The sequence below is a fragment of the Euleptes europaea genome, chromosome 15 (assembly GCF_029931775.1).
Source record: "Euleptes europaea isolate rEulEur1 chromosome 15, rEulEur1.hap1, whole genome shotgun sequence".
Lineage (NCBI taxonomy): Eukaryota > Metazoa > Chordata > Lepidosauria > Squamata > Sphaerodactylidae > Euleptes > Euleptes europaea.
This window is the reverse complement of record NC_079326.1, coordinates 29,525,946-29,539,967: the sequence shown is the minus strand read 5'-3', so window position 1 is coordinate 29,539,967 and position 14,022 is coordinate 29,525,946. Positions and strand designations below refer to the sequence as shown.

Here is a 14,022-nt window from a genome sequence, read left to right as displayed (position 1 = left end):
TATATGCTATAAGCATGTGAAATAGAAATAGTGGCTTGGATCACACTAAAAATTCCCATGGATGGATGGAAATCCGTCTGCAAAAGTGAAATTTCCCTGCCTCCCCTTGCAAACTGAAATGCCCCCAAAAATTCTGTTCTTGGGGGACAAGGGGGCGGGACTATAGACGTTAAATTTCTAGAAATTTTGAATCCATAAGAAAAAAGAATTCTGAAAAAAAAAGTAATTTTTTTTGGGGGGGAGGGATAGTAACATATATACAATTCTTATTTCCCTATCAAACCTAAACTTTTTTTTACTGATTTAACAATATAAAATGCCTTGTTTATAACTTCATTAGCATATAAATTGTACTATGGCATATTTATGAAACTTTAATGTACAAATGTTTTGGTTTTCTATATGAAAAAGTGCACATATAACCAATACTTGAGAAAGAGTTGCAAACTGATGTACCCTATCTTACCGTAGCATATATATCTTAATTTTTGCCATTTGAGAGGCAGGAAAGAAAAATATTAAAGCTGGAAAACATTCTCTAGCAAACAAAATAAAGTGCATTATTTGGGCAAAATTACAGTCCCAGTAGGTTGGAGAGCCAGCATACTTGGGTATTAAGTTAAACTGTGTAACATTGAAAAGACAGAACTCTTTGATAATGGATTATCATAAAACACATTACAGTATATTAGTTATTACTAAGATAATTCACATTTAAACAACATTCTAGAAATTTTTGCATACAGTGTACATAAGAATTATCATTATCTAACGCTACAGATTGTCAAAGATAAAAAAAATTCCAGTTTACACATTCTGAGTAAAATCTTGTCATTCATTTAACGTCTTCCAAAACAAACAGCAAGACCAAGAAAACACAAAACCATAAAAGTTTTTTTCCCCCCAGCACTCCTCCGAATTTCCCAATTTTTCCATTGGAAAAACTGGAAAACTCTGAGGACGTTTTCATGCTATATGTTCTAGTGTGAAAAACCTTGCCTTATAAAGCATTTAACTCATTGCAAAAGTGAAAATATTTCATGAGAGGTTTTTTCCAGTGCTCCCCCAAAATTTCCCATTTTTTTCCTGTATGTGAAACAGAAAAAAACCCCACTTTGAATTCCCCCCTTCTTTTTTCTGGGCCTTCATATCTCTACCAAGGACCCCCAGGAATAGTCTGGGAGGAGTTGAAGGTCTTCCATAGGATGGGTGAAATTGGCAAAAGTAGCCCCCCCCCTTTGTGTCTGCAGAAACTTTAAGCGGGATCCAATCCAGTGAAGCCATAATGTTTACCAGGAGTAAACTTTAAAAAATATATATATGCAATTCTTCCATATTCAAGGCCAGTTCAAACAATGCATGCTGAATTGGCACAGTCTCTTCTCTGGACATTTGCACAGATTTTACTTGGAGAACCATAGGAGGGATGTGGTCTTGTACAGCCTTAAGAAGACAATTACATAACGGCATTCACTTAAAGTCATTTATTTCTTGTGTAATTATATCACAGTTGTAGAAGCTATTCACTGAACACTGCGAACACAGTTTTGGGTTGGCCCCAGCACAGTATGGTGATGTTAAACATACTTAGCCCTACAGTTTTAGGCAAGATTTTTTAAAGGATTTAAAAGGTTGCTCTTGAGGTATAAAACCTAAGAAATCTAATGATGGGCAAACTCCCCATGGCACAAATCAGAATCAGCTTAGTATTGGCAACCTGTCTCTGGTATTTAGAAAGAAAGCTGATCTATTTTCTAAGAGTTTGCTTCCAGTTCATAAGTTTGGCATATGTACACAGATGGTGTTGTTGTGCATGCATATTGCTTTATTGTCCACATGGGAATCATTTGTGGCAGTGACAGAGTCTCATTGCCAGGGTATGGACTATTATTAAATTGATGGTTATGTCGCAATATTATGTGATTTAAATCAACCAGTCTTCAGGTATGATTTTCTGGACGTGTGATTTTTTTTACACTCAGGTTATCAACTACATAATTAATGTATTTATTCACACAGTATTTACAAATTGTGGGCCACTTAGAAAATATCACAGTCATCAACAATATTTTGAAGGAAACTGGTCAACAGAAAGCAAGTTATGTTCTGTGCATAACTGGGCTTGCATGCTCGAATTTTATTTAACAATCTAAGCTGAAGAATTTCAGGTGTGGGTGTGTGTAATGGTGCACTACTCATAATATATCTAAACATTACAAGCTGGCTACATTGGTATACTAACAGCACAAGCCTAAGCATTAATGTCAATGGACTTGTAAGGGTGTAACTCTGCTTAGAATGACACTGTAAACCAAGTAAATTATAAATATTGATAACCACTCAATACGTTCTGAAAGACTGCTTCTTTGCCTATGGCTCATTATGGTAGCTAAGATAGAGTACTCATTTGAACTGTCATCTATTCACCAAGGCCAGCATACAAAGGTATAATGCCATAAAGAACTGTGAGAAGAGCTCTGTTTACAGAACAGATCTTTCCTGCTTTACACAGCCCCTAAAAGCTGTCACTGAAGATCAGGTGACTCTGCAGAAGAACATGAAGTTCGGTGTATAGAACAGAAAACCTTGAAAAATCATGTACCGAGTGCCTTTTGTTTGCTCAAGTGCTACTTTAGATACAACCTAAGGTTGATTTTTAAGAGCCCGGTGGTGCAGAGTGGTAAGCTGCAGTACTGCAGTCCAAGCTCTGCTCACGACCTGAGTTCAATCTCAATGGAAGTTGGTTTCAGGTAATCGGCCAAAGGTTGACTCAGCCTTCCATCCTTCTGAGGTTGGTCAAATGAGTACCCAGCTTGCTGGGGGTAAAGAGAAGATGACTGGGGAAGGCACTGGCAAGCCACCCCATAAACAAAGTCTGCCTAGTAAACATTGGGATGTGACGTCACCCCATGGGTCAGGAATGACCCGGTGCTTGCACAGGGGATCTTTACCTTTTAATGTTTATTTTATTGTTTATTATCTTAAAATTTTAGACCCACCTCAGAAACCTTGGGGTATTCATAAAAACACAGAAAAGCACCTACATGGTTCTCACATTTAAATCCATGGGACTTAAAAGAAAGGATGCTGAGAATTTCACATCAAACGTGTTTGACTGTTGAACTTGATGTGTTTAAAGATGTCGCTCAGTCATGAGTCGATCACCAGGTTTGTTTAGTTCATGCCAAATGGCCATGAATTCCTGCCAAACAGGCTGGAGACTTACTATTTTTAAAATGAATAGTGGGAATTCAGAGGTCATGGCAACAGATTGTTAGAACATTAGTGTGTATATTTGCAGTAGCATTTTTAAAAACTGTTTAAAAAAATTATCAAAAGCTGTCTGGTGGCACAGAAGGTAAAATGGTGGCCACAGATACAGAGAAAGCTGACTGCACCACACTGCACTGTTAGCATGGAATATAGTGAAATAACCTGCCACGTAGCCATGAACATGTCAACAAATAGTTGTACCTATCAATGAAAAATTGGCTCAATGTTCATGACTGGTGAATAGAACAGGAAACAAACTGGTGGGTGTTCGAGTAAAGCTATACACATATAAAACTAAAACAGGGCAAAAACTCCAAGCATCCTATGTGGCAATAATTCAATGTCTCCATTATACAGAAAACTAATAAGAACTTTGAAAACAAAGTAATTGTTGCTTAAATTACTTCACAACCAAGAAGCATAAACTTGAATAAACATAACTTAACAGGATCTATTTGAACAAATTATTAAAATATTACCAAGAAGATCTTTTGTATTTTCTCATTAATGGAAGCAACAGAACAAGTAAACTGAATAGAACCTGCAACTGAAAGCAGTAGCAAATTGAGATTGCCCTCACAGAACAATCTCAACTATCTGACTCTAAGCACGCAAATGATTTCTTTCTTCTTGGCTCCATCTAATGGCCAATTCTGATTTTACAAGTTGCTTCTACATTTTTCTGCATACTTCTGTAGCATCTCCCCTAAAAACACCAAAGCAAATATCTTTTCATTTAACTGTTCAAAACGATTCTAGCACTATTCCAACAGATTCCAAACCTAGTTTCATTTTAATCAATTTTTTTAACTAGTTACTGTTAAAGAAACATTAAAATTAGCACTAATCTGTAGGTGCCACAAAAGCAGGGCACCTTGAATGAGAAGAATCAGCCACAGAGCCCCTTCCCTTGCCTGCCAACTGCCATGCTGCTCCCCCCCCACATCCTCTTTTTTGCTTCCCTCCCTTACACCTAGCTTATCCGCCTCTCCTGGTATGCCCCCAGAGAACATTATGTTAATCGAATAGCAACTTGCTGGTGGTCCTTGGCCCAAAGAGGGTCTGGCTAGCCTCAGCCGGAGCCAGGACCTTTTCTGCCCTGGCTTCTGCCTGGAGGAATAGTCTCTCCAATGAGACCAGGGCCCTGTGGGACCTTAAGGAGTTTGCAGGGCCTGCAAGATAGAACTATTCCGCTAGGCCTATGGTTGAGGCCAGCTATGGTTTTCCTTCAAATGCTGGCCTCCTTATTTCCCCTGCTTGCTTTTATTTTGCTTACATCTATTAGGAATCCTATGGGGATTCTGGTTGCCCACAGACCCCTGCTGTAGCTTGTGTGCTATATGGTGCGCCATCTAACATTTATATTTGTTCATATTTTATATGTAGTATGGATGTTTTGATATTTACGGGGCTCTTTTGTGATGTTTCAATGATTTTATTGTGATTTTATTCAATTGTAGTGCTAGAATTAATTGATTATATAAAAACTAAACCTGCTTCAGTTTAATCAAAAGATTTTAATCTGGTTTAATCAAAAGATTCTGAATCAAGTGATCAAGTGAAAAGGATGAGGCACTAGAGATCATACTGCAAATTTGTGTTGGTTATGGGAGCATACAAAAAAAATTCAGAAGAAAATCAGCTTGTTTGATAGATTACAGCAAAACCTTTGACTGTATGGATCATGAAAAGCTATGGTTGGTTTTAAAAGAAATGGGTGTGTCACAACCTTGGATTGTTTTGATGTGCAACCTGTACTCTGGACAAGAGTGTACAGTTAGGACAGAATATGGAGAAACAGAATGGTTTCCAATTAACAAAGGTGTCAGATGACTGCTAAGCAAACTTCCTAGTCATGGGATAAGAGGACAAGTCCTCTTATGGATTGAGAGCTGGCTGAAAAATAGGAAGCAGGGAGTAGGAATCAATGGTCAGTTCTCACAATGACGGGATGTGAGCAGTGGGGTGCCTCAGGGATCTGTGTTGGGACCGGTGCTTTTCAACCTGTTCATCAATGACCTGACAAAATCGGACTGTGAAGAGCTCCAGAAGGATCTCTACATACTGGAAGAATGGGCATTAAAATGGTAAATGAGATTCAATGTGAGCAAGTGTAAAGTGATGAATATTGGGGCAAAAAATCCCAACTTTACATGTACACTGATGAGATCTGTGCTGGCAGCAACAGACCAAGAAAGGATCTTGGGGTGGTAGTGGATAGCTCAATGAAGATGTCAACCCAGTGTGCGGCTGCTGTAAAAAAGGCAAATTCCATGCTGGCCATAATTAGACGAGGAATAGAGAATAAAACTGCTGATATCATACTGGCCTTGTACAAATCTATGGTGAGACCACACTTGGAATACTGTGTACAGTTCTGGTCACCGCACCTAAAAAAGGATATTACAGAGCTTGAGAAGGTGCAGAAAAGAGCAACCAAAATGATTAGGGGACTAGAGCAACTGTCCTATGGGGAGCGGTTAAGACACTTAGGGCTGTTTAGCTTGGAAAGAAAGCGGCTAAGGGGTGACATGATAGAGGTCTATAAAATTATGCATGGTTTGGAGAGAGTGGACAGGGAGAAGTTTTTCTCCCTCTCCCATAATACTAGAACGCGAGGTCATCTGTTGAAGCTGGAGGGTGACAGATTCAAAACAGATAAAAGGAAGTATTTTTTTCACACAACGCATAGTTAAATTGTGGAACTCCCTGCCCCAGGATGTGGTGATGGCTGCCAACTTGGAAGGCTTTAAGAGGGGAGTGGACATATTCATGGAGGAAATGGGTATTCATGGCTATTAGTTAAAATGGATACTAGTCATGCTGCATACCAATTCTCTCTAGTAGCAGAGGAGCATGCCTATTATATTAGGTGCTGTGGAACACAGGCAAGATGGTGCTGCTGCAGTCATCTTGTTTGTGGCTTCCTAGAGGCACCTGGTTGGCCCCTGTGTGAACAGACTGCTGGACTTGTTGGGCCTTGGTCTGATACAGTAGGGCCTTTCTTATGTTCTTATGACGATGTATTTTATCTCCTTATCTCTTCAATCTATATGCAGAACATATAAGGAAAACTGATTTAGATGACGGTGGAGTGAAAATTGGTGGAAGGAACATTAACAATTTGAGATATGCAGATGACACCACATTACTGGCAGAAAATAGTGAAGACTTGAAATGACTACTGATGAAGGTTAAAATAGAAAGTGCTAAAGAAGGATTACAGCGGAACATCAAGAAGACAAAAGTAATGACTACTGGGAAATTACACAAGTTTAAGGTTCATGAAGAAATTGAAATTGTTCAAGATTTTCTATTCCTAGGCTTCATCATCAACCAAAAGGGAGACTGCATCCAAGAAATCAGAAGGAGATTGAGACTGGGAAGAGCAGCCAAGAAGGGGTTAGAAAAGATTCTTAAGTGTAAGGATGTGTTGCTGGTGACTAAGATCAAGGTAAATTATGGCATAGTATTCCCCATTACTATATCTGGGTGTGAAAGTTGGACAATGAAGAAAGCTAACAGGAAGAAAGTAGATTCATTTGAAATATAGTGTTGGGGGAGAGTTTTACTGTGGACTGACAAAAAGACAAATAAGTGGGTTCTAGATCAAATCAAGCTGAACTCTCCCTAGAAGCTAAAATGACTAAATTGAAGCTACTGTAAGTTTGGTCTCATTACGAGAAGACAAAACTCACTGGAAAACACAATAATGCTAGGAAAACCTGAAGGCAGCAGGAAAAGAAGAAGACCCAGCATGAGATGGATTGACTCAATAAAGGAAGCCAGGACCCTCAGTTTGCAAGACTGTTAATGATAGGCTGCTTTGGAGGTCATTAATTCATACCGTCACCATACGTTGGAAGTGACTTGACAGCACTTAGCACACACACAATCATACTGATTAAGTATTTGATGCAGCTCTACTTTAATTTCTAAAATCAAAAGAATGGAAAAAGTCATTGATCTAAGAATCAGTAGTACACTAGACACAGCAATCTCAGCCTGGTCCCACTCAGTAATTTTCCTGGACTTGGATTCTGCTCTGATTGTTTTTTTAGTAAGAATGGAGAATAGAAACAGCAACTGAATATACGGGACTTCAAGTCATTTATGACTTTGTAAATCTAAAGCAACATTTGGTAGCTCCTAGAAAGCTATATAGAGCACAGCTCTTTGAACATGAGTACAATATATACTTAATGACCTGCTACCACTTCAATCTGTTCAATAGCTCCATTCCAGCTATTAAACAGATAGCAAGGGTATTCCAACAAACAATGGTATAATGAGTTTATGATGACCAGAATTTCAGCTGAAGCTGAAAACCTAACTACTTGAAGGTAAGCTCTTCTCCAGACTGATGTAACCACACTGTCTGATCCATGCTATCTCTGTGTTCATAATATGTATAATCATTTCCCATCCTTGGAATTAGAAAGATATGATCATTGCTTTCATTCACGAACTGACACGCACAACCGTCCTACATACATTTATACGCTTGTGATTTTAGCACAATATGCATATGCATGTGTATAAATACATTCTCTCTCCAAAGTACAGCCAATTCACACCTCACTCATCAGATTAGATGTAGCCAGCAAGATGTTATGTTTGTGAGATATAAGGAATTAATACTCCTGACTAAAATGTGGACCCAAAGAAGGATGGGAAAATGGTCATAAATTTGTTTTTAAGCTTCTACAACTCCATATTCTACGTATCTGTCAACCTTAAAGAGGTTAGTTGCCCTATGGTGTTTCCAACCGTCATCACTTGTGAGCTTTTGTAAACTACAGTGTTTATGTTGATGGTGTTGGAAGTCACCGTTACTCTTAGTTACATTGTGTAGGTATGTATAAGCACATACATTGTTGACCGAAATGCACTTTGTTACCTTTTCCCCCGTTGCAGTTCTGTTCCTGAACTGCCAAAGGGAGATAATGAAGCATAGTTGTTTTTACTTTGCATCTGGTATCACGCTCAATAAAACCACCAAGACTTAAAAAAAATTCCATGGATTACTTCTGGGGTCTATTCATACCCCACAATAGATTAGTAAAGTACATTATTGTTCATACTTAAACACTGTGAGTGTATGTGTTTGGGAGGATTCCAGGATGACATTGAGGTTGAGTCAAAAGATCACAGAGCTGTAAAAAATTATAAGCACAAGCTTGGACAGAGGACTTCATACCAAACTTTAGCTTAAAGGATGATTTTAGCTCAACAGTAAATTTAGCTTCCTGCTGCATTTGAATAAATACCTCGGCATCATACTCCCAAAGTTGATTTCCTCTCATGTGGTGGCACTTTAACATAGTCACAGGGCCATTGAGCCTAGAGACATCCAAGCATAAATCATCTGTGCGAATCTCCATGTCAGCAGTGTATGAAAATACCTGGAAGAGATAAATGGTTATGTTAACAATACTGCCATAATGATAGTTTCAATCACAATAACATGAAAACAACACAAATATGAAACATATAAACCACTATACTAGCCCTTCCACATTTCATACAGTGGCATAATCTTGCCAGTGAAAGGCACTGTAATAACACATACTTCTGATTAATTCTCAGACAAACATCTCTCTGGGGAAATACAGTTTCCTTCTTATTGAAGAAAAACAAATGTCCTGTTGGTATCTTTCTTTGGGATGAGGAGCATAAATAGTATCTATATATCAAAGAGTAATGTCTGCCCTCCATCTGAAGATATCTAAATCCACAGATCGGGGCCATGCTGATGCTGCACAGACTTTCTTGCAAACTGGCAGGACTCCAATGTTTGCAAAAAAAATAAAAATGAAATCACAAATAAAATACATGAAGGCGTGTATTAAATTCTCCCAGAATAAAACAGTGTTGTCTGCACATGCACATACAACACAGTTATCTGCAGAGCTGACAGTGGACAGAGGACACCAGGAGCAGTTCCAGGCCCGTCGATGGCAGCAGAGGATGCCGAGAGTGGCTCTGGGACTGGCAGCGGAGGATGCTGGGAGCAGCTCTGGGCCAGGCAGTGGCAGAAGATGCCAGGAGTGGCTCCAGGCCTGGATGCAGCAACAGAGGATGCCTGGATAGCCCACCACCACCAAGCCTGGTCAGCTCCACCACCCACCTTCAGGTCTGCCTGCAATGGCGGTGATGTCTGGGAGCCACTCTGGCCTTAGAGTGACTCCCAGGCACCAATGCAGTTCTAGGCCGAGTCAAAAGGGGGTGGTGGAGCTGACCAGGCTCAGTGATGGGGGGAATTAGGATTTTCCCCCATGAGCCTCAGGAGCCCCTTTTCGAAGGAAAGAAATAAAAAATGCTGGAGTGGGGAGGCAGAAAGAGACATAAATAGAGTGAAGAGGTAGGGGGCTGAAAAAGAGAGTAATGGGGTAGGGGGCAGAAAAAGAAAGAAAGAGAGTGATGGTTAGGGGCAGAAAGAGAAAGAGAGTGATGGGTTCAGGGGCAGAAAGAAAGTGTATATGTGTATAGCCAGCGTGATGTAGTGGTTAAGAGCGGTGGTTTGGAGAGGTGGAGTCTGATCTGGAGAACCGGGTATGCTTTCCCACACCTCCACATGAGTGGTGGAGGCTAATCTGGAGAACCAGGTTGGTTTCTTGACTCCTGCACATGAAGCCAGCTGGGTGACCTTGGGCTAGTCACAGGAAGCATAATTTGGTTTGGTAAGCTCAGTTCTCACACTTGTTAACACTTTTTGTGCGTGTGAATTATACCAGTGTGATGAACAGGTATAGCACAGGGGTTAAGGGTAGAGAGAGGGCCTTTTCCATGGCAGCCCCCCAATTATGGAACACTCTCCTCAGGGGGCAGTTGAAGACAGTTTTATTTAGGACTGCAGTTTGATTTGTGCAGTTAGCGTTTATTATTGGTGGCCCCATTTGGAGTTTGGACTGTGTTGGACTTTTTAAAAAGGCCACACACACTTCAAAACTCGAGTATGGGCCGCCCAGGTCACTGTTAGTGCAACTTCTGTGTTGCATTTTATTAAAAACCTCTGTGTAACTTCTACTTTATATTATGCTATCACCATTTGTCATGAAAAGATAAAACACAGTGGGTTACACCTGTTAGCTTAGTACTTATTAGGCACAAGATTACCTCTGTACATAGGATAGATACACTGAGAACATGGGATAAAAAGAACAAAAATGCACAAAATGTAAAAAACATTTATTTAAGAATTCATTACTAAAAGGACGACTGCTTTACTATACACTTGTAATGCAGATACACCTGACTTGTTGATTTGCTTAAATTACTGTCGTTAAGGGAGGTGAAAATCCTTGTGGCGGTTCACTCCGCTAATTAAATAGAATTATAGAATCCTTCATAGAATCATAGAATCATAGAGTTGGAAGGGACCACCAGGGTCATCAAGTCCAACCCCCTGCACAATGCAGGAAATTCACAACCCCCTCCGCCAGTGACCAGAAGATGCCCACCCTCTCATCATCTGCCTAAGGTCACAGAATCAGCATTGCTGTCAGATGGCCATCTAACCTCTTCTTAAAAACTTCCATGGAAGGAGAGTTTACCACCTCCTGAGGAAGTTGGCTCTGTTATGAATTGGCTCTGTTATGAATGTATTGGCTCTGTTATGAATGGAGGTCGTTCTGATGCTAAAATAATATTCATTAATTTGCTGGAATGGGTGAGTAGATCCTTAGCGGCACTAAAAGAGACAGAGTGGCACTTTTACGGTGATGCATGACCTCAGAAAATCTGGGCATCTTGAGCTGTCACTTCCCCTCTGATGAAAGATGAGATATCGTCTTAAAGGTGCCAAGAGATAATTTTGCCCCAAAACCAAAGTGATATACAGGGGGCTAGAAAGCCTCTGACCGTCTACTGGGCAATTTATTGGTGATTAGTTTGTGGTGAGAACTAGAGAGTATGTTCCCCAACTATTGTTGGTCCAAAATCACAACCAGCGACATAACCCATGTTCTCCACCATCAGCCAGTCATTCTAGTTTTTTCTATTTCCAGTCCTGGAACCTTGGGGGAACTCAGCCTTGGTAAGCTTATTCAGAGGTCTGTCAGAGACTGACAGCACAAGTAAAATGGGGGGGTTTTCATCCAAGTGTAAGTTAATGCTAGCTAGCACTATTTTGCCATGACCTGGATGGCCCAGGCTAGCCTGATCTCGTCAGATCTCAAAAGCTATGCAGGGTCAGCCCTGGTTAGTATTTGGATGAGAGACCACCAAGGAATACCAGGGTTGCTGTGCAGAGGAAGGCACTGGCAAACCACCTCTGTTAGTCTCTTGCCATGAAAACCCCAAAAGCCCATAAGTCGGATGCGACTTGAAGGCACTTTACACACGCACACAGCACTATTTTATGTTTACTCTAGCTAACCTTGCAATTTTTGCCCAGGGCCAAATCTAGAGGGGGCTTGGGGGAGCGGTTGCCCTCGGCGCAGGAAGAGAGACAGCAGCGGCAGAAGAGAGGGGGTGGCACAGGCTGCAGTGGCAATTATTGGTCAGAGGCTGCGGCTGGCGCCTGGCTGCAACAGGAAAGAGGCTGCCTAGAGTGCCTCGTGCAGCGCCGGCTGCCACCAGGTGCAGGCTCACCGCAGCTGTGCCTCCAGCCATGCTGCTTCCCACTTCTCCACTGGTGTCCCTGCCTGGCCACCTCCCACATCAGCACACACACCAGGCCGGCAGTGGGAACGAGCTGCCTGTGCATGTCACACTCCACCTCACCAGGCGTCGCCAAGCCAACTGTGCCCCCACTGAGCTTGGCTGGCACATCATGAAGGCCAGTGGGCCCCTGGGCCACGTTGCGTCCACTCCCCCCACCCTGGCCCAGGCGCTCCTGCCCTCAGCTCTGTGGCTGTATTTGCCTTTGCTGTAAAACATTTCCTAACAATCTGTGTTTCCTGCTTAATTAGGCACTTAGTGGAATAAATATTTTGGAAACAAAAGCACCTGATCCATGGGGGAAGAGGGAATTTCTTGCAGAAACAACTCCAGCCCACAGATGGCTACGGCTCTGGAAGGACACAGATCCCGACAGACAGCCTATCGCTAGTGAGACAGAAATCCAGAAGGGAGGGAAAGAAAGCCAGGAAGACTGAGTTTAAAAGTCTCTAAGGCATAGGACCTCCTAGCTGAGGCAGACCAGAAACCATCTCTTCTAGCACTGAACTGGGAACATGCCAATAACTGGACCTTCTCTGGTGGTGGCTGGTATCCTGATACTGGGCAGGAGGAGCCCAAACTGGATAACGTTTTTGTCATGGATCCCACCTCCTCAGTGATTTAGCTTAGGCACATAGCCATGGCAGCAGGTGGAAGCTAGTTGCCAGGAGAGACCGTGACATCCTCCACCCTCAGGAAGCACTTAAAAAAGGTAAAGGTCATTCCTGACCCATGGGGTGATGTCACATCCCGATGTTTACTAGGTAGGTTTTGTTTACGGGGTGGTTTGCCAGTGCCTTCCCCAGTCATATTCCCTTTACCCCCAGCAAGCTGGGTACTCATTTTACCGACCTCGGAAGGATGGAAGGCTGAGTCAACCTTGAGCCGGCTACCTGAAACTGACTCCCGTCGGGACTGAACTCAGGTTGTGAGCAGAGCTTGAACTGCAGTACTGCAGCTTACCACTCTGCGCCACGAAGCTCATATTTCTGGCTAGTCTGTTCCTCGGCTGTTAAATCACTATTGGCTGTTAAATTACTCTTACTGCTATGGCATGAACTACTCATAATGTTGCCAATGGGATTTCTGCAATTATCAGTGAGACTGACCTATTAGGGGATGAGGGTGCTATCTAGAGAAGGAGTAGGAACCTGCCTGTGTTGTTTTTGAAAGTGCTAAGGAGTCTTTGCAGTCACAGTGCCATCAAAGTGGTTTCTTGTGTTGCCAACATCAAGGTACTGTCACACATGGGCCTGTGTAGTTGTGGAGACAATCCTAACAGCAGGTTGATGAAGGGTCTCTCTGTGATTCAAGAGTGCACAGCATGCCTGATATCTCCCTTTGGTTCAGAAAGGTAGAGCTGTGCATGTGGAATGCGAGCTTCAGTGGCCAGCTTCTGTTGCCACCCTCTTGATGCCCGAAGACCATAAGGATGTGCACGATGAGTCACCGTGTTAGTCTGTCACTAGCAGTAGGAAAGAGCAAGAGTCCAGTAGCACCTTAAAGACTTAATGAAATTTCTGGCAGGGTATGAGCTTTCATGAGCCACAGCTCATACCCTGCCAGAAATGTTGTTAGTCTTTAAGGTGCTACTGGACTCTTGCTCTTTTCTACCAAATAAGGATGTGCAGTGGACTCTGCTGACGATGCTAATAACACAAGCAAACAGCCTTGTTTTCCATTACAAACTAATTCTGAATATCTCTGGGAGGTGATATTTGACTTGTAATGTATAGAAACATGATAAACAAGCCAATTAATGATCTGAACCTGATAACTGCAAGATTCATTGGCATCACCAGTTATAAAGGTTCTTGCACCTTTGTATAAAGAAACATTGAATGCAAAAACAATTCTTTATAGTGGTGACATAGTCTTTTTCATCACTTCCTTGTCTCAGAATGCATCAACAATATTTTTGTAGAGTAAATAAGAGTCCAGAGTAGCTCTGGTGTTATTAAACACCAGCGACCACTTGGGACTTTGTCTATGAAAAGCTAACTCCCCCAGGCCACTTTCAATCTTGAAAAGCCATATGTTTGCTAGAAAGTATAGATCATATCACAAGCAATGCTGAAGTATTTT

General features: G+C 41.7%; 1 protein-coding gene across 3 annotated transcripts in view; it reads right to left on the bottom strand.

Annotated features, from left to right (window-relative positions):
- Positions 1 to 14,022, bottom strand: part of GALNT13 (polypeptide N-acetylgalactosaminyltransferase 13) — a 214,198-nt gene that overhangs the window by 20,485 nt on the left and 179,691 nt on the right. For all 3 annotated transcript variants that reach the window (XM_056861046.1, XM_056861044.1, XM_056861045.1), the window contains exon 10: positions 8,544 to 8,678. In XM_056861046.1, the coding sequence (XP_056717024.1) occupies positions 8,544 to 8,678 (135 nt within the window). The remainder of the gene's footprint in view (positions 1 to 8,543; positions 8,679 to 14,022) is intronic.